The following is a 25,237-nucleotide window of genomic DNA, read 5'->3' as shown; positions in this document are numbered from 1 at the left end:
GTTGGAAGAAAATTGAGATGGGCTAAACACTTTACTCAATTCCCAAGTATATTACTCGCTCTGTCTCGCTGAACAAAACCTGACACATCATAAACAAAACTAAACATTCCCTAGTCATTTCCTTTCTTTTCTCTCTTTTAAACTATTACTAATAGTTGTAAGAAATATACAACTTTTTTGAAAGACATGTTTCGGCATGGCATGTGCCATCTTCAGTCAATGAGTAACTGAGTGTGAACACTTATATAGCATACAAGTACATGAACAAATTATTTACATAGAATGTAATACAAAAGCGGGTACTAATTACAACGTGACACCAAAACATCAAAGGCGTAAATTAGAACGCTAGAAAAGTGATAATTATTTGTTAAATTCAGGTTTGATCTTATTTCTATAAAAAGCTTCTTTGAGTTTTAAATCAATTGAGTTGTTAGTAGAATCCAGAATACTAAAACAAGAAGGGGAGTATTTGTTCTTACAAGAAGGAGATGTGTTGAAATGCTTAAAAATATGCGAGTTTGTATCGCTTTCCGTGTGCTCCTTTATCCTAGTAGAAAAGTGGCGACTAGTTTCACCAATATAACAGAAATTGCATCCCGCACAAGAAAATTGGTAAACTACCATGGACTTTGGAGCATCAGGAGTACGATCTTTAACACTGAACATGTATTTAATTTTAAAAGAAGTGAAATATAGCTTGATATTTAGGTACGATTTGCAAAAGCGCTTAGTGAGTTGTCGGAGTTTAATGTTCGCTATTTTAGAATAATAGCCGACAAAAGGGAGTTTAAAGTAACGTGTATTGTTTTCATCATTAATGTTTCGGCTTTTTTGAGAGGAAGACCTGTCAAGATACCGCTTGAAAGTTCTGTCAATAATATGCGAAGGAAAAGAATTAAACACCTTTGATGTTTTGGTGTCACGTTGTAATTAGTACCCGCTTTCGTATTACATCCTATTGTAAATAATTTATTCATCTATTTGTCTGCTATATAATTGTTCACACTCAGTTACTCATTGACTGAAGATGGCCGCATGCCGAAACATGTCTTTCGAAAAAGTTTTATATTTCTTACAATATCTATCCTACTTGCTATTATTACGACCTTATGGAAATATTACTGATAAACCTTCACATATTCACAGATACACATAGCCCTAAGAAATCATTTATTGTTGAAGGTCTCTTTACACAAAGAGAATTACTAGCTTGATCATAAGTGTCACGCTTACAGTTTGGGTTATTAAGCTTTCTCTTCTTTAGAGGGGAAATTCTATAACTACCAGAACTCTGAGAACTTACTTCAGACACTCAGAAATGTACCTAAGATGGTCTCACCTAAGTCCTATTAATTCAAAGATTTACTTTCAAGGTAAAGTCGTTGGTAAATGTCCAGAGAACTAATAAGGTAATGTAAAAAGGCAACAGAAAGCAGCAGTCAATCCTCATTTCTTTAGTTCTTCAAGAGGATGGTCTTTATCTGAAAACAAGCGAAATTAATTAACACAGTTCTGTTTGAATATTCAACAATAATAGGGTATATGTAGATAAACAATAATCTCTACCAGGGGCTCCTGCCAACCTCCTTCCCAGGGTCTCTGATCTTACCGCCCCCCCCCCTCCCCCTATAGTGAGGGGGGAGAGACCCTGGGAACGAGGTTGGGCTTCCTTTCTCTACTTGGCTATAAATATGCTGGCTATTTTACCGCGGACTTTAATATTTCTTCTCAGAAGCGAACAGTTGTCCGTGGGCGTAGTCTGTAAGCAGTAAGTCAGGCAAATTATGCCTTGCCTGACTTTTGTTCTGGTTGTTTTTCAGTGTTGTTTTTGCTGTCATGCAGATGGCCGTGTCTTCTCGAGTGGAGAGTAATGAAGACTAAGGAGGCGGCGTGGCCGAGTGGTTAGGATGCTGGACTTGTAATCCGGTGTCCCGGGTTCAAGTCCTCCACTCTGCCACTCACTGGATTTGTTCTCGGATGCCCCTAGTTCAACTTCTCGGCTGCGCTCTGTAAATAGCCCACTGGTCTGCCTCCTGCCAGTGGGAATGTTTAAGCTCTTAGTTAGTCTACATTGTGGCTGAAAAGCCCCTAAGAGGGAGCCTCAATTAACGTATATTATTATCATTATTATTATTATTATTAATTAAAAACCAGCAGGCTTAGCAGATTTGTACCGACTGCGTTTGGTGTGCTGACGAATGTATTTTTCACATTCAGCCCAGAAATAGATCGAGAATATTTTACGTTTTGTGTTCTAAATGTATCTCTGTTACCATACGCTAAACTGTGATCTCAAGAAATCGATCAGCACTATCGATCAAATTTCATTTGATAGTGCAGGGGAAGTAAGTACAATGTTCAGGGTTTGTTGAAGACAAGAGAAGCTTTAACGGTTTACACTCTCTCGTAATAAGTTAGCTCTCACTGTATTTTAAGCAACCGGCTCATGTGATACAGTAAACCTGTACTGTATAGGCCGGTCACTACTAATACGTCGACATACCACACCCCGTGTCAAGCGAATATTTACAGTAAATTGAATCCTTATTCAGTTATATCCTCCCCCTCCCTATAGAGGAAGTGGACACTCACAATCGGTCCTTTCGTGACCTAAAACCTGTATCAGGTGAACAATTCAAAAGGTCTTAGTGTAGATTTAACATGTTTCAGCAAACAAGTTCAGTTTAAAACCTGTTTCTTCGTTGTAAAGGACCGTAACTTAAGTTTGTCAGTAGAATACTTTTTCAAACGGATACCCTTATTAAGGCGGACACTATTAGTCGGTTCGGGGTATTATAAGTTTCGCTGAACCTAAATATCTTGCAAGAAAAGTATACCTTCCTGTTTTTCGTCGGTGTCTTCCATAACTTCAGCGGTGTGCTTCCCAAGAGTCTCTGGAAGGACCCAACAAAAAACTGCAGCAATGAAAGACAAGCCTCCCATTAAGGCGAAAGGCAAAATGGCGTTAATACGAGTCATTTCCACCACAAAGGGAGAGCTTGCTGCCCCAATACGACTTGCTACGGATACCATACCCATGCCGCTGTTTCTGAAATGAAATTATAAACAATGGACTTGAGAGCTAAGTGAAGAAATTCCTTGTTCTTGGTTTGCGGACCCTGTTCCACACACTTTAGTCCGTTCATTCTTTTCTTCACCCATTCTTGTTTATCTTACCTCATTGCTTATTACACTTTTCTTTTTTCTCCCTTCCTTATTCTTTTTTTCTTCGAGTACTTTCGCCCCGTGCCCCGTGCCCCATGCCTCGTGCCCCGTGCCCCGTGCCTCGTGCCCCGAGGCAAGAGTTACAAGGGTTCGACCGCTTAACCTTGAGGCAACTTTATTTGAATCTCACCTAACAATCGTTGGGAAAAGTTCAGCGGAGAAAACGTAAATGGCGTTGAAAGAAGTGGTAATACAGAGTTTACCCAGAGTGCCAAGCGTCACTCGACCAGCGATGTAACCTGAAAAGAAACATATGGAATGGTTTCGTGAAAATTTACGGGGAATTTGAGTTGATATCAGAAAAAGATAAAAATCATCGTTTCTCAAGTACCTGTGTTATTAGTACCATTTGGTATCAAGGAAACTACCACTACAGTGACTCTTGCTAAAATCATGTAAGCTACTAAAGTTTTCCGACGACCAAACCTGGCAAAGGAACAAGCACATGCAGTTGGTTAAAACATGTATTTGCTTTCATAAAGATAAGTGACAAATTAGTTTTAAATGAAATTTCCGATCTAGTACGAAACAAAGGGAAAATAATTGTTTTTAACAGACTTGATTTCACTTTCTTCATTCCGTTTTTCCTCTAGTAGAGATCCTACGGGAAAGGAGCGTGGGCTCAGTAAAACCGAACAGCGGCCGGTTATTAAGCCAATCTTGTCAAAAGTGACTCAGCAGTCAAACTTCAGGCATGCGCAAGAGAATTATTTACCCGTCCAAGACTGCAGTTCGGGAAGTCGAAAGCTGGTAGGGGCCTCCTAGTTTTTAATCATTTTAGACAGAGATCATTTTTAAATTTCAACTAAGAATCAATTTTGGTTGGCTGCACGGCAGGAAGCCGCACAAAATATTAAAAAAAAAATAAAAAAAGAAAAATTTACGGCTTTTCTGACAAAAAGATTTCATTACAAGCATTCACCACTATAAGGAGTACGATCACTGGCCGTCTTGAAGTTTGATCATGCGCAGACCGTTGTGTCCTCGAACTTGCTGTTCGTCATAACTAAAATGTCCCAATACCTGTTACAGTTGTGAATAACCAGGATATTTGCAGGGATTTCCACCAAACTCGTCAGTATAAAATTCAAATAGATACTTCCTCCAAATTCTCCTGAACTCAGTGACAGCCCATAATATACCATGCCGTTCACAAACCTGAAACAAATATTTGAAAATTTAGGAAAGAAAGAAAAGAAACTTAAACCGGATCAGAACAAGACTTCGATAAGAATGTGACACGTTTTCAAAAGTGCGGACTCTTCCAAATTTGAAGAATCATACAGAGGTGGGTCAAGGATGGAGTAGACTGTCTCACATTACAAATGAAAACTAAAAAAAAGTTTAGTCTTGGTCGTGGATTAAAATTATTTACTACTGGCTACGTTCCTAAGTTTTTTCTTCCTCTGAGCCCTCTGTCCCAGACCCTGGGGTTAAAGAAGGGAGCAGGGAGGGGAAATTTCAACTCCAAGCCCTCTATATCTCACCCGGGGATTGAAGGGTGAAGGGGAGTGCGGGGAGGATAAATTTTGGGAACGAGGCTTCTTTCAATACTGACCAAGCATAACACTGGATTAGAGACAGCTTTGCCATGTTCCATGTTTTAAACAGCTCAAGGATCCCATTACACGAGGTGGTTACTGGAACGCGTAGTTCCTCGTTTGGCATCTCCTTCTTGTTCACTCTGGCGACATTGGACAAAATTTCTCGCGCTTTCTCCTTCTGTCCTTTGACAAGAAGCCACCGCACTGATTCTGGAATGAACCTTTGAGGAAAAGAAAGAAGCAGGTTTGAAGTTTGAGACACCAAGGGAAGGAATAAGCTTCTGTTACCCGTTGGACTGTAATAGTTTTCATTACTTCAAATATTAATCTCGTTTGACCTTTCCCTCACAACCATGACAAAAATTTCTCGTAAGTGTTTAAAATCTCATCTGAACTGGCCACTTGAAGAGTCTACTCTTTACCGAGAACAATTCAAACAAGTACAGCGTGGAGGATTTAATGCAAGCACCATCAGGGGAAACTCAACCCGCGCTTGGATTTCCCAGAGGGTAAAACTGCTAGTAAAACTGCCGACAAAATTAGCCTTAAGGCGCAACGATTGAAACATTTTAACCGTTAGTCGTGAAGAAAGTTAACCGTAAAAATTTTTGTCTCACTCACAAATGAATGAAGTTCAACCGTTAACCGGAAAATGGCAAAAATTTCAACCGTTGACCGTAAACGCCATCGCCCTCTTAAGACCCTCTTTCCAGTGTTGACAGCCGGGAACTTGTGTTCTCTTCGCGCTCGTACTGGCTCATCCGGAATAAATAGCGGCTGCGCCTTTTGTATAGCTTTCGTGACGACTAAATTCGTCCTTATCAAATACTGATATAATACCTGACTGTTATTTCCTAAGAACAGATAAACAATTCTCCGACCTAAGTTCTGAACTTTACCCTGTAATTTTTTTTTTCAAGAATTTGATGTCCCATCAAGATAACACCTTAACACCTGATGGGTTTGTTTATTCTCATTACCCGTTTACCCGATATTATATTGATATTGCGAAGGGAAGTTATTTATTGATCACTTCTAAATCTCAAGAGACAAATATTTTTAACTTACTTCCAGAATATAAGGATGAAAATCCACGGTGCTGATGATATAATGAGTAGTGTCCTCCATTTACGAATAAAAAAGGCCTTCAGCCCCAAAATCATTAGGGCTGCGGTGAAGTAAAACCAAACAAGGGTCCCAGCCAGTGCTCTCTTCTCAGGTCCTACCAGCTCGGTGGCCAAAACAAACATTGACAGAAAACAACCAGCCTCGAAAAATCCGATAATTACCCGACACACAGCAATGATCCAGAACGCCTTGGCAAACGCCATAGCAAACGTTACAAGCAGCACTACTAACACGGAGGGGAACAGGACACTTTTGCGGCCATATCGGTCAGCGATGAAGCCCAATACAATGGCACCGATCGCCCAGCCAATGAACAACATGGAATTTGCAAGCCATCCCAGTAAGCTACGACTACACACCAAGTCAAACTAGAAAGAAAAACCAACGGCAGTTTAATGAACGTTATTAAATTGTAGGAATAAACCAATGCATGTAGTTTACGTTATTGCATGTTGATCTCCTATTATTAAGATTCTACCGTGTAACTGCAACTTACAACCGCTTGGCCGTGAAAGGTCTGGGTTCGCGACTCATTGAATTTAGTATGTTATCATATCACTGGTGCGCACTCTTAAAATGCAGGCTGGTTGGGGGTCGGGGAGTAAATATATGCATCTTGTCGTGTTCCACAGTCATCTCCAAAAAGAAAGCGTTTTGGGGGGAAATTTCCTCAGTTTAGCCACGCTGAAGCACTGAATAATACGTTTGTTTCTCGTAGAGTACAAGTCTTCGGAGGCCCAGAGAGGGGGACTAAATAGCGTCACTTCGTTGCTTAGATTATACGGTTTAGATCGGGGGATCTAAGTAACGAAGGTCGATTCTTGGAACCAAAAATGTCCTCGGAGAAATGATCGCGCATGTTTTCCGTCATATAGAGGTTATCGTTTACTTGTGCTGCATGGCGCTGTTGCAAACTAAAACTTTTGGAGGGTCTAAATGGGATTAACTGTAAGCCTTAAAACGGCCGAAAAATTTGGTCATTAAGCGTAAAAATTAAAAAGTTAGCTGTTAAAAATTTTCCGGTGACCACAGTTGAAAGATAATAACCGTTAGCTATAAATTTGCCGAAATTTTCATTGATACCCGAAAAGCCATTATCCTAGTGAGACCCGCTTTCTGGAACCCGTATTAGAAAAGCACGCTCCTTTCAGCAGGCGAGAGTCCAATAGCTATGTGTTTATTAAATTGTTAACATACAATAAAATACAGCTTTTAAATACCGTGACATATTTCCTTACGAAATTACTTATGTTATCTATTACGTAACATCTCTCTTTCCGGGGAGAATACTCCGTTACTTGGCCTGAACAGGATGGTGCCCATGAGCAGCGAATGGTTTTGGGACCTTGAATCTTTGACGGGGCTGTGATACAATATTGTAATTGATTGTTTGGAGCGCGCTGCCTTTTCAGAGTAGAAGCTTTGAATGGGGCTTAAATGTTAGTGCCGTTGCAAAGTCTAAATTTGTGGTATTGCGAAATCTCTGGGTTTAATTCTAAACATTCCACCCGCATATACTACAGGTGCCTCTACGAGGCTGATAAGGCACAGTCCAGAACAGATTTTTGTCTCCAGTAGGCGTGAAACGAAAATACTTTGTCTAAAACTTGGTCAGGAGTTACTGGTCGCGTCGAGATACGAATACAAATCTTCTTACTTCTCCAGAACACTGGTTACAGGATCAATTTCCTTACAACAACAAACCTTGTGCGTATGATGCACGATCCTCGCAGTAGAGCGCGCTATTTATGCAATAGCGAAAATCAGACCTGAAAAAAATCAGGCCTGTACGGGATTCGAACCACTGACCTCTGCGATACTAGTGCATATATGAACTTCATATATTCATTGTATCTAACAAACCTGCTATTTACCTCGGTTACAATAGTCTCATGGGGTCCTTCGTAGAGATCGTACTCCGCAAACTTCCAATCGCCTCTCTGCAAAGAACATCTCCTCCCATAAAGCTGTTTGGGTTTGGTAGATGTGCTGTAAACAGCGCTCTCTCCCAAAGAGCTGTTAGCCGATGAGTTACTCGATTCCAAACATGCCACGCTCTGCTTAGTGCACTTCCAAGGAGGCTCATATGCCACAAATACCATGATCAGCGTTTGATATGTGATGGGAAAGAAGATGAACGTGAATAGAACTAAAATGCGAATTTGATAAGGACCGAATTGGCCGATGCGTCTCAAAACGGAATCGACATCTAAGCCAGCCATGTTGCTTCGAAGGAAAAGAGGTCGAAGCCGGGCCGGGCGGGGCGGAGCGGAGCGGGTTAACCCTTGGGTCGGTTTGTTTTGTGACCGGATCAGGTTTGTAATTTCATCGTAAACTAATCCGGTAACTCTAGAGGAGCTGGGTGACAATAAGTTGAGTACTCTTTTTTACAGTGCGCAGATCTCTATACCAGTACAAGGGAATCCACGAAATATAAAGCTCTGTTCTGTACGAGGGAAAAACTCCAAAATGGAATAAATAAGTAGAAATGAATAACAACAATCGAAGCTGGAGAGGATCGACACGGATTGAAAATAAACAACCAAGAAAATTTGCCAACTGAACTTCAATATGCAAATTGTGCAGATTCTCCCTAATTTACGTTGCTCTTTAAGAGATCCCAGACGTAAAATTAAAATACAATCGTTACGAAAAGTAGTAACGTTTTTCTTATTTTCATTTTTGAAAGGTATTTTCCTGAAACGATCCCATGTTATCTCTAGCGATGAGAAAGCATGACCCTTACGATGGAAAAAAAGATAAAACATTGGGATTATTTTCAATGACAAGGGCGTGGCGATCGATGAATATCTTTGAATCCTTGGTCACTAATTTGTGCCGTGCCGAGTCCTACACTTGCCAAAAGGAAGACTTGTTAGGGGGAAAATTTTTCAGTTATTTGAATGGGTTTTTTATACTTTATCACATTTTCATAACATTTTCCCCTTTCACAAAGGCCAACAGCCACATGGCATTCCAAACGTTAGGCACCATTATTTTAATTTTCGCCTGGGGAGAGGGGGGAGGATTTTGGGATTCATGGTTATCAGGGGGTAACGGAGGGGATCAGTTCTTATAAGGGAAGGAGTATAGAAAACTGACTTCTAATGAACTGCCAATGAGGGGTCATCACAAAAAAACCAAAGAGTCTTTTAAAGGATCAGTAAAATTTTAACGTCACACAACGAAAATATTCCGATGTCCGATTCCCGGCCCCCTCCAGTGAACACTCAACGAACGCCTACACTGGAGATAGCTTGGTGTTTGTTCAGTTCGTCTGTTTCCCATGGAAACAACCACTTTGCCAGGGAAACGCCTTTCGGCTCTACTGCTGCATTTTTTGCACACGAGGTAGAAACTTTGAAGCTCAGGTGTCCAAGTGGCAACGTATCTCTCAAGGGATTCATAATGCCCTGAATAGGGCTAGCTTTTCAGTTTACAGGCCATAATTTTTAACACAGCAGGATTTGCTGCAGCAGGCACTAACAATGGAAACATAAGAAGAAGGAAAATAAAGAATCATCAACAATTGCAATTACCTCCTGACAAAAATTTTTCTTTGCCCTCTGGTCTAGCTGCGCAAATATTCAAGGGAAACAATCGATGCTCGTTAAGAAGCCATTGGGTAGCACAGAATATGATGACAGAGAAGCGTTTTTTGTTTCGGTCCTGTTTTTATTTGCTTTGTTTTCATATTTTGTTTTTGTTTTGTTTTGTTTTGTTTTGTTTTTTTTTTTCAGGCACTACACGAAATAATACTAATAAAAAACGTCATGACCTCTGTACTCGATAACCGGTTAACAGTGGTCTTCTTTAGGACATGTGACCTGTTCATGTGATACTGATACCAATGACGCCCACTCGCTGCGCAAAATCGATCTTTGCTGACGGAGGCGAGGCCGCATCGCGTGCCAGAGATAACTGGGTACCCAGAATACCCATGGGTATTCTTCTTTTGGGTGTAGGGCACAGTTTCCCTCGCAGACAATGGCCACCGACTTCCGCAACTTTTTCTTTCTTCCGCAACTTTTTATTTTACTTCCGCGAGTTTCCCTTTCCATCTACGACTTCTTCTAACATATCTGTGTCTTCTCTTTTCTATTCACCACCAGTTTCTTTTATTAAAAGTGTTGACGGGCATACACGATCACTGGCCTTGCCATTGTACCCTTGAAGTTAAACTCTGGCTAAGATACATTTTGATGACTTGTCTTTCCTTTGCGATATGATTATAGGGGTGGTAGATAGACTTTTTTTTTTCTTTCTCGACATTCTTTTCTTTTTACGACTTCTTTTCTTCCGCGTTTTCTGCATTGTTCCTCGACTTTCCATCTGAAACCATGGCTAACGCCATCAAGAAAATAAGTTGGAGGAAGACGGGGTCGGCGATAGCCAGCATTCAAAATACCACCAGTTACTCAGGAATAGAAAGACAGGGCGATAGAAGTGTGTTAGTCCTGTAGGATGTAGCTGTGATCATAGTGTCACACGTTCAAATTTGTGAAACGTGAAATTCTGTTGAAACTGTACTTGACGCGTGAAGTTTTGTGCGTGGAAAGAGATCAGCGCGACAGGATCCCCTCCTCCTCCCCTCTCCTCCTTTGCCACCCTCGATCGTGGATTTAATCAAAATGTTCATTTAACAGGGGAGGGGAGGGGCTGGCATGTTTACTCTGTCATTTAACGTCACGTAACGCAAACCATCGCTCCCCATAGTGGTCAACTAACCTATGTATGGTAGAGAGCCTTGCTCCCTTCCCCGCTCCTGCTCCACTGTATAGAAGAATATACTAAAACAGCTCTCGCATATCTAAGGAAACATTAAGGTAGTTCGTTTACCAATCTTTATGACAGAAATGTTGATTGCATTTGATTTGATTTAATCACGCGATGGCGTGCGTTACGTGACGTTAAGTGACAAGATTAAACAAAAGCCTTGCCTGCGACGGAAACTTACACCATAACAGACGCGAGAAAAATTGTTAGAAGAGAGGAAATAATGTGTATAAGATACAAAGAAAAGATAACGTTTTTAGGGAAAGAAAGAGATTTGTCTTTTTCAGTGAGATAGGTCGCCCTTTTGCTCTTCGCTATGCTTTGTTACTTTCTCTGTTTTGCGTGGTTCGCTGAATTCTAAAGTTTCTATGGACAAGCAAGTTTTTGTCATTGAACGCGAGATCAAATTGCTTTGTTCTAATTAATCAAATTTGTTGTTATTGTCTGAGGTTAGACCCATTGGAGCCGTTCGAGGGAAATGGAGGTCTTTGCGGCATCAAAAGTACGTAGGGATCGCATCATTTTGAATCAATCAACGGATGAATTCGACGCTTCACTCTGCTTGATCCCGTCTGCAAATTCAAAGAACTTACCCACGAGAAGCAACAAATAGAACGGAAGAGACAGATAAATTCTCACTGGATTCGGAAAGAATATTGTTTTTTTTGTGAACCATATTTTTTTAAAGCTAACTAGGACGAGCCATCTCAGGCATTTATGACATTAATCTAAAACTAGGACACGGTCAGTGCTACAGGCATTGTGTTATTTTCGTCAAACACAAAACAAATAAAAGAATCGCGTTGCATAAACGCTGCGCCCTATTTCAACTGGTACGTAAGAATATATTTTCAACAGCCTCGAGGGATTTGATGTTTATCGGCCACATTCGGACATGTATCTGAAAAATAACGAAATGTAAGCTTGGTTAATAATGGAGAAAGCTTAATACCAAGATTATTTTTCCTCCTAGTGCAAGCATAATAAATGGTAAATCCTTGAAAGGATTAGTGGCTATTAAAATGAAAATTCCAAAAAAAAAAAAAAAAAAAAAAAAAATAGGAAGTGATGGGCAAAAATAACTCAAATTCAATTATACAAGCCAAAAAATTAAACGCTATTTTTTTTAACGTTAGATTTCGTTTCATCAGGCTGAAAAAGGTATTTCTCTCGAAACTTGGAAGGAACTACAGAAGTGAAGTTTCAAAGTCCTTGATCATGAACAACTATATTATGACTGTACTTTTTTGTCCTTGTCGGAGACGAATTCCATCTTTTCATTAATCGCATTTTGTTACAAATTTGTGCTGAGACAACGCGAGTGAAAGTGCGACTTTTTTTTTTTTTTTTACATTTTTTTGTTCGCTCGTGGTCAAAATGTCAAACTCAAACTGGGTGTTCATTTTACATAATTAACACCGTTTGCCACAAAGCTGTCACGTAATTAAATTACCAGATTAATATCGCTTAGCTATTAACTTTTTGCTTGTGTTGAAGCGAGCCAGTGGTACGGCGGTTTAATACAATAGCGTTGTTTTGACATGAGGCATTCATTCAGTATTGCGCGAGTACTATTACATTAATGTGCGAAAGGTATGGAGCATTCATTGAAGAATGTTGGCGACAGCTAAAGCAAATGTTTATTGAAAGATCGCAGGAATAACTCGGCTGGAGCTTACAATATGATGATGATGCTACTGTAAGAATATTCGTGTTCCTTATTTGTGAAGGTATCAATGAAAGATTGTATCTACGCTGTTGGAAATATCGACGAGAATTTTGAAAGCCATACGGTGTTTGTAGCTGTCAGGAGAGCGATCAGCGATGCGATGCATTATACGCGCAAAGAGATTGCGGATCTCTCGGAAAGTGTGTTTGGCGGTAATTCCTGCCGCCTGGCTGGTGATTTTTTTCGCTCTCTCAGTGTACAATGACCACGAGGTTGCAGGTATGTTGAAGGAGTGTCGAATGTGATAGCTTATGCGTGTAAGTTGTTCGCGGAGTCGCTGTAGTTGTCGTGTTCGGAACTCTGCAGGCATGCAGCGAGCAAATGTTCGTCTAAGTGTACAAACAGAGCATGTTTCAGTAAAATTCGAGAGGGCGAAAGTTCCCCTTTTTCTGTTGTTGCTTTGGTTGTTGTTGTTCTTATTGATTTGTTTGGTCCCTTAACTCTGACTCGATTTAACATTGAGTTATCCCTTTTAGCATCGGTGTCGTGATCTCATATGAAAGTAAATCACATCATTTTTTATTTCCCTCTTGTCTTTATTTTCTCAGTTCTTCCTCTTAACCGCAAACAACAGTTGCTAAAGGACTACAACAATTCAGCTTATTCTTGCACATCTCAAAATACGGTTTTTTATTTATTAAGTTTTTTTGCATGGTTTTAATAGGTTTTAAAGAAAAGAAGTAAGCGTGTCATCAGTAATCAGAATCCTCAAAGAAGGAGAAGAAATCTTCCTAAAGAAACAATAACTCTGTAGCAAGTCCGCCAGGAAATCAACAGCAAATTCACTCAGTCCTGCAGTGTTAGCAACACGATTTGCAAGACAGGACCTCCAGGTCCTCCAGGTGCCCACGGGTATCCATGCTACAAAGGAGAAAAAGTAGCCCCAGAGAAAACCGGCCTACAAGGCTCTCTGGGTCCTATGGGGGCTCCAGGCACGAGCGGCGAAAGAGGACCTATGAGACCTCCGGGAGTAAAAGGCGACAAAGGTGATAAAGGGTCTGTTGGAGCAACCGGCATTAGAGGAGAGACTGGGTCGAAAGCTCATCAAAGACAAAAAGGGTCTATTGGCTTTAAAGGAAACAAAGGCAGCAGAGGATTCATTGATATTAAGGGACTAAAAGGAGAATGCGTTGTTCCACCGAAGATCAGTGTTTATCCAGTATCTCTGCAAGTCTTTGTGAACGAGCCAACAACATTTTACTGTTGAGTTCAAGGCCATCTATCCTCCAAGATAACATGGCGTAAGCTTGGAGGTACTCTATCTGGTACTCTATATGGTGCTCTTTGAATCAATTGCGTGCAAAGGTCACACGTTGGATCGTACATGTGTCCAGCTCACTTTGGTCTGGGAATGTTAAGAATCATGAGCAGATTGCGAGTAAAAGGTAGAATCTTCTTCTTTTGAGCCATTTCTGTATTTGATTTCCGTTAATCAAAAACTAAATCTGTGGATAATTTTAGAGGTATGGTTCCAAGATTTCTCAAGCTTGCGAGAAAATAAGTAAAGTTGGGAAGGGTGCAAAGGTACCTAAACCGAAAACTACACTGATTATGAGTGAGAAACGACAACCTTTAGTTGAACTCATACACCCACGGATGTGAAACCTACAACGATTTTACAGCTGCCAGACACAGTTTCGAGAAGTTTCTAATCGTGTTCAAATTTTGTACTGGAAGACAAAGGACAATAATTGAAGAGGTCTATTTCATTATTTCAGTAATCCTAGGCAAATAAAGTAAAAGTTTTCAGAGAATCCTGAGATGAACCGCCATCAACAGCTTCTCTCTTGCAGGCATCGAAGTAATGGCGGCAGTCTTGCTTCGTGTTCTGACCTCAGGAGGAACCAGGTTCGGAGTCGAAACGTTTCTCGCAACAATAAATCCCTATAAACTTATTCCTCCGTTTCTATCTTCTAATTTCAGTGGATCTAGGTAGATAGAATTTAACTCAAGACTTATGACTAGGGAGACAACGACCTGGCGAACTACAAACCGCTGTCCTGTTATTATTAGCCTTCCCAACTCCCAAGTGTATTGCTCGCTCGGTCTCGCTGGACAAAACCCGACACATCATAAAGGTATAACTAACAAATTCGAATGACATTAGATTTTGTTAGACATTTAAGAATAAATATTAGAGAGAAAAATACACAACGTTTCGATGACTCCATGTCATCATTCTCAAGTGAGAAGAGAATAAAAATGAATAGTTAATTTATACCGTACGGTACCGTATATCGTATACCGTATAAGTTCTTTTAATTTATACCGTATATCATTCTCACTTGAGAATGATAACATGGAGTCATCGAAACGTTGTGTATTTTTCTCGCTACTATTTATTCTTAAATAACTAACAAATTAGTCGAAAAAAAACTATAGATATTTGCCCAGTTCGTTTCCTACTTCTTTCTCTCTTTTGAACTATTACTAATAAGCCTTCACATATTCACTGACACACATAACCCAAAGAAATCATTTATTGCTGAAGGTCTCTATCGACAAAGAGGATTAATAACTTGACTAATTTGCGTTACGCTTACAGTTGGGTCCCTAACCTTTCTCTTTAGTAGAAGAAGGGAAGTTATAGATCTATCAGATTTCCGAGAAATTACTCCAGACACTCATAAGTCTAACATGGTCTTAACTAAGCTCTTTTAGTTCAAAAATTTACTTTCAAGGTAAACTCGTTTGTAAATATCCAAAGAAGTAACTAAGGTAATGTATACAGGTAACAGAAAGTGGTAATTAACACTCATTTCTTTAGTTCTTTCAGAGGATAGTCCGCTTTATCTGAAAACAAGTGAAAATAATCAACGCAGTTCTGGTAAAATATTGAACAATGATAGGGTACCTGTAAATAAACAATAACCTCTATCAGGGGCTTCTGCCAACCTCCTTCCCACGGTCTCTTATCTCCTCGACCCCCCTTCCCTCTCTACCCCCCTGTAGCGAGAGATGAGAGACCCTGGGAACGAGGTTGAGGCTCCTACGTCTACTTGGCTTCAAATCTGCTGGCTATTTGACCACACGTTAATATCTCTTTCCGTTCATCTGAAATAGGTGAGAGAATATTTTAAGTTTTGTGTTCTGAATGCATCTCTGTTATCATACGCTACGCTGTAATCTCACGAAATCAATCAGCCCTATTAAATTTCCTGTGAAAGAGAAGTACAATGTTTCTGGGTTTGTTCCAAGACAAGAGAGGCTCAAATAGTTTATACTCTCGAAAACGAGAATTTCTGATTTCATCGCAGGGTCAATTATCTGCTTTGACCCTTGTTCAATTCCGTCGATAATCATATCAGAAGGAGACGGTCTCAATGAGGTGATTATTTTCGCGGCTAATGGTTGCATTTTTTGGCTGTTTTACGGCTAACAGTTAATCCCACTGACACCTTGAAATAAATACCGACGAAACATTGTCCTTGTGGGAGCGCAACTGGAGAGGGTCGCCGAGGCAGGTGAATGTCTTTTAGGGGCCCGGAGGGAGAACTAGACTCGCTTTCCGCCGCTCTCTCGAGTCCGGCCTTTTCTGTGGGTTCGGGGAGAGGCGCGTAGGTTCGGGGAGGAGCGCGGGCGCCGGTTCCCGAACAGCGGCAGATAATCGAGCCTGAGGGAGAACGCGTCGCGTTACAGGACCAAAAGAACAGCTGCGACGGCGCCTATCAAAGTTGAACCCACGATCAGAATAACATTCTTGGTGGATGCCTGATTATTAAGCTATTCTAAAATTTATTTTCAGCACGGTTTCATCATGGAATCTACATCTGATGGGTTACTATTACATTAGCGAAATCTACTTACATTGGAAAGACGGCAGTTTTTAAAAAAAAATTAGTTTAAAAGTAGTGGTATGTAAGACTAATTACACAAACAAAGCAAAATTCCAAATTTTAAGGTAAAATTGAATTGTAAACTTAACTACGATAGGGTTATTGCCAGTGAGTATGCAGTCGTTTTTATATCCCTATCTGATGTATATTTCCTATATTCTTCCATTTCATAATTCATTTACCCTCTCCGCAATAATTTCAGTCAAAAGACCTCTTCTTATGAAATTTAATCTGTTTTGTCTGACAACTGTGTAAATGATATTCTTGGCTATAAGGGGTAAGTGAAGCAGTTGCTGAAAGTAATGTTTCGTGTTAACTTACGGAGGCGAATCAGTCCCTGCGAGCGAACCATATTTTACCTGTTTAAAGACCACTAATACAGAAATGGATGCAAAGAAGAACGTCCGTGCGAAACCTTGTGAAAAGATCAGCGGAATTTCCGTGGCTATTTCGGTGACTTCCTTGACTCTTGTGATGTTGCTGTTTATGAGGATCGAGTTTGTACACAAGAATTCGAAAGCGCTGGAAACAAGGCTTGAAAATCGAATTCAGCGGATTGACGATGACTTGAAAGCCAAGTTAAAGAGAATTGTGGAGAAGAGGTTACCGTTTCAGGAAACTGTACAAAGACGAAAGAGTAAGGGAAGCCCTGATGTTATCTTTGGTAAGTCACTTGTTACACGAAGCTTTGCTCTTAAACCCTTCCACAACACAGACTGGCATGACCTTTCAAACATCTTCCATGTAACATCCCAATGCTTCCTTCCTGGCTATGTAAATAAGATCGCTTTCTAAACCGTGGCGGTTTAGAATTGTATAAAAACATCTAATGTCGATCTCTTGACTAATGAGCTCGTGCTGCAGCTCGACACATGGTTCCGCTGCATTTTCCCTGGCTTCCTTGTCTTCGGAAACTGTCAAAGAAAGTAAAATTAGAATGATGCATGAGAACATAACCTGTTTTGAACTGTTAAAGCGCTGTAAGGACATCGTTCGAGAACGTTGCAAATGACGGGTAAAAATATGTTTCGGCAAATTTAAAAGCCCAAGGTAAGATTTTGTAGTTAGCAGAAAAGGGCATACGATTTAGATTAAAAAGTATGACCCAAAATATGGCCTTGAAATATTTATCCGTTTTGCGAGTTCCCGATCATCGGAAACAGCACATTGAATATTTATGCTTCACGGTCTGACAGTATTATACAAGTACCCCCTCGGATCGGACTTGACATTACATTGGCATAGACATTGCGAATAGTGGAATAATATCAGTTTGTAATCTTGTTGTAAATATGATTCGTTGAAGAGCCGACTTACCTGGCGTTGATTTTTTCTTTCGTGGTTTCTCTGCTCGAACGATCTCCCCGTTGTTCACGGTAAGCCAACCGTTCAGCTCCTCGATTAAACTTTCGTCTAATAAAATTCTAATCTGTGAAGTACTACTTGGTGTTAGATAAAGATATTCAAATTCTAGCGCAAGTAAAGACAGGAAAGGCACAGCAACTCTCGTATACCTTTCCTTTCGAGTGTTCAAATCGGCCGCAATTTTAAATTTGAACCGCGCACGTCAACGGTGAGTGACATATGAGCCTAGGTCTTCCCAGTGAAGACTTCTTTATATAGCGCGCCTTCGTGTTTAAGCTATCACGGATATAAATTGTTAAGTGATTACGAATGTAGATTGTTAAGCGATCACGGACGTAAATACTGTCAGGGTATCACGAAAGTAATTTTTCAAACGTTCCCAGATCTAAATCTTCGACATGCATAGGAAGTCTTACCTAAGCCATCGTTAAGCCAGATAGTACCATTCAAAATATGATGTTGAAGTAAAAGTAAAAAACGGACTGTCGACCTTTTAAAGGTTTATTACAAGTCAAATTAAATCATAGATAGTTTAATCATAGTTAACTATGATTAAATTGAGTCGGAGATATTTTGATAAACATGAGAACGAAACGTGACCACTATGTAAGGGATATTCCGACTCAGCTAAGACATGCTGAAAGGAAAGCTGAACCCTGTGGAAAACGTTTTCTGTGACACCAAATTAACTCACACAAGGTCTCTGAAATTTCGGTTTTAATGCTAACACTTTTTCTCGCTTCTCTCAGATGACTTTAAATACAGACATGAACACCATGAAAAACGTCCGCACCAAATCTGGTGAAAAGATGAGCAGAATTTGCGTAACGATGTTTGTGATTTCGTTAGCTCTTGTGACACTCTTGTTTATAAGAGTTGAGTACGTGTACAAGAATTCGAAAGCGCTGGAAACAAGGCTTGAAAACCGATTTCAGCGGATTGACGATGACCTGAAAACAAATATAGAGAAAATCGTGAGGAAGAGGTTACAATCATTTTATGAAACTGCAACCACAACAAAGAGTGAGGAAAGATCTGATGTTATCTTTGGTAAGTCAGTGGTTGTACGAAGCTCTTTTGACCTCTGTTCTGTTAGCGTTCACTCAGCAACACTTCTAAAAAGCACAAATATTTTTTTTCGACTGTCTGCCTCTAAATCCTACAAACAGATTCTACCTATCTATCTATTTCTACTTCCTATGATTGTGAAATAAAAAAGAGCAAAAATACAGCTACGGTTATTTTTTTTTTACTAATTTGTATGATATCCAACCTCGCGCCATATCCGAGGGTATTTTTCGAAGAGGCCAAACTCAATTGAAATGGAAATGTGAATAACTTCCTTTTTTTTAACAAGCTTGATGAAACAAAGTGCGCATGTGTTAATCAACGAGGGAATGCTTTAGTTACTGTTTCGCTTTACTAGAGAAGCTAGGGTCAGTTCAAAACATCTGCTTTCACAGTTGCGGTATTTGAAGGGTGACATGCATTCGTGTGTCACGCCACTGATGAATACAGATTGGATCAAATAACAGTTTGTTGTGCCTAATCGAATTGTGACTATGACCGTGTTAACTTCGTGAAACACAGAGTACGGTACCCATTCTCATTCTCTTAGGCTAATGTGTTTGATATCCGCAAATTTCTGACACCAAAATCTTCACGATAGAACAAGATTTTAAGCGCGATACTAATTTATTTATTTTTTTAAAGTTTAAGATTCAAACTCTTAGGACGGATGGCAGCTTCAGAAAAGCCTTGAGCTATTTTTCAATAAATTTCGAGGGGGCGAAAGTTCACTTTTTTCTGTTGTTGCTTTTGTTGTTGATTTTTTTGGTCTCTTAACTATGACTCGATTTAACATTGAGTTATTCTTTTTAGCATCGGTGTCATGAGCTAATACGAATGTAAATAGCATCATTTTTTATTTCCCTTTTGTCTTTATCTTCTCAGTTCTTCCTCTTCACCGTTAACATCCATTGCTAAAGGACTACATCAATTCGGCTTATTCTTGCACATTTCAAAATGCGGTTTTTCAATTATTAAGCTTTTTTGCATGATTTTAACAGGATTTGAAAGAAAAGAAGGAAATGCGTCATTGGTAAATCGTGATCATCGAAGAGAGAAAAGAAATCTTGCTAAAGGAACAATAACTCTGCAGCAAGTCCGCCAGGAAATCAACAAAAAAATCGATCAGTCCTGCAGTGTCAACAACAAGATTTGCCAGACAGGACCTCCAGGTCCTCCAGGTGCCCACGGGTATCCGGGCTACAAAGGAGAAAAAGGAGCCTCAGGGAAAACTGGTCCACAAGGCCCTCTGGGTCCTATTGGGGCTCCAGGTACGAGCGGCAAAAGAGGACCTGTGGGACCTCAGGGAGTGAAAGGCGACAAAGGCGATAAAGGATCCGTTGGAGCAGCCGGGTTAAGAGGAGAGACTGGATCGAAGGGTCGTCAAGGACAAAAAGGATCTATTGGCTTAAAAGGTAACAGAGGCAGCAGAGGATCGGTTGGTATTCAGGGACCAAAAGGAGAATGTGTTGTTCCACCGAAGGTCAGTGTGCATCCAGTGTCCCAGCAAGTCTTTGTGAACGAGCCAGCAATATTTTACTGTTGGGTTCAAGGTCAGACGTCGTCAAAGGTAACATGGCGTAAGCTTGGAGGTACTCTATCTGGTGCTAATGTGCAAGATGGAGCACTTCGAATCAACAGCGTACAAAAGTCACATGTTGGATCGTACATGTGCACAGCTCACACTGGTGTAGGAATGTTCAGAAAAATAAGCAGGTTACATGTCAAGGGTAAGGTCTCTTTTAACCTAAGCATCACCTTTATTCAAATACTTCTAACAGGACTTTCTTACAACCAAAATGGTTTTTGTGTGCCTTATTTGCGGTGAAGCCGCAAGCCAGTGAGCGAAATGATTATGATAAGCTTTGTCATGGCTCGTTCAGCTCGGATTCTTAACATCTTCAACAAGCTTGTTGTGTGTAGTTATTTGATATGACTCCTTTTTTCAGAGCCACCCAAACTTACCAACAGGCCCCCTTCAGTGGTCAAAACATGGCTAGGGACTAATGTAACCCTCTGCTGCGAGGCCTCAGGTTCTCCTCGTCCAAAGGTTGAATGGTTTCGGACTCCAAAGACTTCCGATTCATTCACGCTTTTTCACGAAGGTGGATGTCTCTTGGCTAATATGATCAACCGTGAAGAACATTTCATCTGCCGGGCTACAAATACCTTCGGATCGGCTGAGACAACAACCACGGTGATAACAAAAATAATGACAGGTAAAATTCATTTGTCACTTTTATTGAGGAGCTTAAAAGAGAATATGAAGTGAAAATTTTTGTCATTCATCTTGTTAACGAAATATAGACGGATCTAGGCTTGATTAGTAGCTGCTGTTCGGTAAGCGGAGCCCGTGCTCCACCCTGAAGAGACGGCCGTCTCTTCTCGGGGAGTAACTGGACTCCAGAAGGCGGCGAAAATCGAGCCTACGGTAAAATGTGCTGAAAAAAAATTAAAATACATTGTTATGGCCTTTTCGATCCACAAATCTAAAGGAAGAAATGTGTTAGCTTTCAGTCGAAATTTCCTGAAAACCACACTTGTAAAAGGAAGGCGTTAATCATTTTGCTTCAAACTTCATTTGTATTATATTTAGCGCGTGAGTCTAATCTTAATATCAACTTTAATTTCAACTTGTGATAGACTGTGTTGAGCCTATAATCAATCCCAGAAAATCATTTGGGAACACTGAAGTTTTGATATGTTTCATGCTAAGGACAGGGGCATTCTGTGACAAATGTATCATCTTCCTCAAAGTACTGACGCTGTTGACACCCATTTAAGCTAAGTTTGTGACATTCATTGCAATGAGTTCCTCCTGGGTCAGCTGGTGAAGAATAAGAGCATGAAAGAGTAGAACGACTTAGTTGCATCTTTTCTTTACTTAACCTTATAAAAATATAAGGTGAAATAATAATGGACTACTTTATAAAGGTTTGGGTCACTCAGCGATCATAGCAAGCGATGACATTTACCTCAGAACCCTGAGCAGTTGGTTAAGCCCTGTTGTGCAGAGCCAGTTCTCCTACTGGAAGCGTTGTTGGCGAGCATCAGTGGATGGTTGGGCTGCCTCTACCTTCCACTCATTGTGTGACAACAAAGGGCCGACTGTGACCATTATCCGTGTGGGGAGATACATTTTTGGTGGATACACTAGGATTCCATGGACCTCGCGTGAGTAGATCATCGATCGCTTTCATTTTCCTTTTCCTCTCCGCCGAGAAAGATGTCTATAATTAACTTATGAAACTGCACGCCGTTAATTATTGCTTGGGAACTCACGAAAGGAACTTTTATTTAAAAGTCCCTCTTCTGAAAAAACTTGAACCCGGAGATAGATTTTGTTAAAGATTTCCTGTTGTCTGATTATCTTATTGGAATTGTTCTATTTTGACAAAAGATCATGCCCGATTAGATACAACTGTTCCCTGTATTTACGCAACAATTCCTTCAGTTGTAGGAATGGCTCCAATCATCCGTGCTGTAGAATTTTCTGTTCTATAACTCTTTGTTTTACCGTGGTTGTTACCTAAAAGTACGTTTCATGTTCGTTTAAATGCTTCTATGGCCTACCATCACAAATATTCACTTTCATCTCTCATACTGAAATAGTTCGTAATTCTTTCTTACCATTTTGTTTATTAGCTATCAGGTTTAAATACCGACACAGTGTAAGAGCCTTTTTGTTCTCATTGGTTAATAAGCCAGGCTGGGGACCAGTGAAACTGTCTCAAACAGGACAGTATAGTTCTCGTTATCGGTCCTTTTACAATTGTCCTAGGCATGGACCCACATTTGGTGGAGGACACGATCTTTACATTGCCAACTACGCCTCATCCAACACATTTTCTTACTCAAACCTTGGATTCACCTACAGTCCACCATTTGGCCACAGTTTTCGCAGCTCCTTCACCCAATCATTCCTGGCAGGAAGTTACAAATTTCAACCTGATGAAGTTGAAGTGTTTTATGAAACTACTTGAAACAAACGAACTGAAGTAACGGTGATATTCTAAATTCCCTATTCACTGACAATCGAGGCAGACGTTTATGCCTCTGTTAAGGCCTCGCCTCAAAGATAAAAGGTTAAAGAGATTTTTATGTAACAGCACTATACTGTCCAAATTATACGAAAACTATTGAGCAGAATGACATTATGGTCAACTTGCGGATAAACCGTGTAGAATATCATTTGACTACATAGTGATTGTACTAAAAACTTCTGATCCTCTGATTAAAAAAATAAAAATGAGGCCGTGATCACCACCAATTTAACGATTGGTGCGTCATCTTTTACTGGAATGCATACCCTCCCCAGACTCCTATGACCGTGAACACCACCAAATTTGCATATCGAGTCCCCCACATCACTCGTCCCATGATTCACATGTCACCGAGTAAAGGAGGGCTTTAAGTTTGTGTGTACTTTTCTATTAGAATGTAATGAGGTTCTATGGTCGAGTAATGATAAAGATTGGTTTATCGAAGTTTTGGTTTTAATGTTTGATGGTTGTGTTTAATGCTAGAGAAAATCAACTGTTGATATTTTCTTGGTTCGATGTGATGCAATTGGATAGATGTTTAACCATTGCTACCCTCCAGGTGCGAGACGCAGTTTATAACCTTGGGAAACAATTGAAATGAAAGGGGAAGTGTCCCCTTGTAAAGCCTGATAACAAGTTTGTGAGATAAGTTTTTCCACAGGCAAGGAAAGTAAACTCAACTGGGACCGTTAATTTGGGCAACCTCTCCGAAAAAGCTTTTTACGCTTGTGCCAACACGAGTAGAAATAAAAGGTAGAAAAAGAAAAAGAAAAAAGAAAAGAAAACTGTCTCGTGTGCATGGACAGGCAAGTGAAAATTGTAGCTCATTATCCAGTAGAAGTTGATAAATGTACATAAGACGCCATATGAATTTCGAAAAACTGACATTTTAGAGGTCGACGGTCGCTGAATTAAAGAAACGCCTCCCTGTTAGCTCAATTGGTTAAGCGCCGGGCTCTTGTGCGGGAGGTCGAGGGTTCGAGCCCTGGCCGGACCAACACTCAAGGTCCTAATATAATTAAGGAGAATATGCTACCTTTCTATAACATCGATCAAGAAATGGTTAGATATTGTAGTCTTCTAGGATAGGGACGAATAAATGGAGGTCCTGTCTCCTGCATCTATTAATTAGTTAATTGGGTTAGGCAGGGGACGTTAAAGAACCCACTTCACGAGATTACTGTCATGTGGTCTGGCCTGGTTACTGGGAATTGGGGGGAGGGGGCATCTGTTATATTCGCCTTCATTTGATTGTAAACTGCTTAGCAGTCTGGTAAAGTCCCCCGTACAGTGTTGTAATGCGCAATTGAAAAAAACATTGATAATTGCGCAATAGAAACTGATAAAATTATTAATTATTATTATTATGGCTCGAAACATCGGTGTTTAAAACTCAGGCATTCACCTTCAACAGTGTTATGTTAGTAATCACTCCAGTTTAATACGAACAGGGGATGTGTTATCCGTCTGGTACCTTTTTCAACTCCAGACCGCCCAAATAAACGCGTAACCGAAGAAAAATACAAAATCGACCAGGCACAAACAACTTCCGTCGCGACTAACTTCCGTCAATAGCAGATTCAGTAGCAAACAACTGAAAAAAACGCACTTGATAACCGCGTTATCGGGTTTAAAGACTTAAGCAAAATATTCTACTCTAGTTGGAAGAAAATTGACTTGGGGTAGACACTTTACTCAATTTCCAAGTATATTACTCGCTCGGTCTCGCTGAACAAAACATGACACATCATAAACAAAACTAAACATTCCCTAGTCATTTCCTTTCTTTTTGTCTCTTTTTAACTATTACTAATAACTGTAAGAAATATACAACTTTTTTGAAAGATATGTTTCGGCATGGCATGTGCCATCTTCAGTCAATGAGTAACTGAGTGTGAACAATTATATAGCATACAAGTACATGAATAAATTATTTACATAGGATGTAATACAAAAGCGGGTACTAACTACAACGTGACACCAAAACATCAAAGGTCTAAACTAGAACGCTAGAAAAGTAATAATTATAATACTGTAATTGTTTGTTAAATTTAGATTTGATCTTATTTCTATAACAAGCTTCTTTGAGTTTTAAATCAATTGAGTTGTTAGTAGAATCCAGCCTACTGAAACAAGAAGGGGACTATTTGTTCTTACAAGAAGGAGATGTGTTGAAATGCTTAAAAATATGCGAGTTCTTATCGCTTTCCGTGTGCTCCTTTATCCTAGTAGAAAAGTGGCGACTAGTTTCACCAATATAACAGAAGTTGCTTCCCGCACAAGAAAATTGGTAAACTACCATGGATTTTAGAGCATCAGGAGTACGATCTTTAACACTAAACATGTATTTCATTTTAAAAGAAGTGAAAACTAGTTTGATATTTAGGTACGATTTGCAAAAGCCCTTAGTGAGTTGTCGGAGTTTAAGGTTCGCTATTTTAGAATAATAGCCGACAAAAGGGAGTTTAAAGTAACGTGTATTGTTGTCATCATTAATGTTCCGGCTTTCTTGAGGGGAAG

At 40.0% G+C, this 25,237-nt stretch overlaps 2 protein-coding genes and 1 pseudogene across 4 annotated transcripts in view; 2 read left to right on the top strand and 1 right to left on the bottom strand.

Moving 5' to 3' along the window:
• The window catches only part of LOC148740496 (organic cation transporter protein-like), an 88,834-nt gene extending 80,634 nt beyond the window's left edge, over positions 1–8,200 (bottom strand). Inside the window, exons 1-8 of the mRNA XM_088748554.1 lie at positions 7,775–8,200; positions 5,841–6,268; positions 4,787–4,993; positions 4,252–4,386; positions 3,560–3,654; positions 3,359–3,467; positions 2,841–3,052; positions 1,328–1,484 (exon numbers count right to left, since the gene is read on the bottom strand). Coding sequence (XP_088604680.1) covers positions 1,450–1,484; positions 2,841–3,052; positions 3,359–3,467; positions 3,560–3,654; positions 4,252–4,386; positions 4,787–4,993; positions 5,841–6,268; positions 7,775–8,122 — 1,569 coding nt within the window. The 5' untranslated portion in view covers positions 8,123–8,200 and the 3' untranslated portion in view covers positions 1,328–1,449. The remainder of the gene's footprint in view (positions 1–1,327; positions 1,485–2,840; positions 3,053–3,358; positions 3,468–3,559; positions 3,655–4,251; positions 4,387–4,786; positions 4,994–5,840; positions 6,269–7,774) is intronic.
• A 4,406-nt stretch (positions 8,201–12,606) lies between these two features.
• Positions 12,607–16,305, top strand: LOC148740495 (uncharacterized; annotated as a pseudogene). The gene is made up of 2 exons (XR_015996852.1): positions 12,607–12,624; positions 13,070–16,305. The product of XR_015996852.1 is annotated as an uncharacterized LOC148740495 (transcript).
• Positions 16,306–16,486: 181 nt separating this feature from the next.
• On the top strand, positions 16,487–22,949 carry LOC148740494 (uncharacterized). 2 transcript variants are annotated; one of them, XM_088748540.1, is made up of 6 exons: positions 16,487–16,774; positions 18,523–18,656; positions 19,676–20,404; positions 20,624–20,893; positions 21,609–21,848; positions 22,320–22,949. In XM_088748540.1, the coding sequence occupies exons 1-6, from the start codon at positions 16,626–16,628 to the stop codon at positions 22,655–22,657; spliced, it is 1,860 nt and encodes a 619-aa protein (XP_088604666.1). In that variant the 5' UTR covers positions 16,487–16,625; the 3' UTR covers positions 22,658–22,949. The 2 variants fall into 2 exon arrangements, with proteins under 2 accessions (XP_088604666.1, XP_088604665.1); XM_088748539.1 differs by having other exon boundaries at positions 16,745–16,905; positions 18,356–18,656.
• Positions 22,950–25,237: the final 2,288 nt, after the last annotated feature.

Source organism: Stylophora pistillata, chromosome 2, assembly GCF_964205215.1.
Source record: "Stylophora pistillata chromosome 2, jaStyPist1.2, whole genome shotgun sequence".
In the NCBI taxonomy this organism is placed as follows: Eukaryota; Metazoa; Cnidaria; class Anthozoa; order Scleractinia; family Pocilloporidae; genus Stylophora; species Stylophora pistillata.
This window is presented reverse-complemented; position numbering and strand designations above follow the sequence as displayed.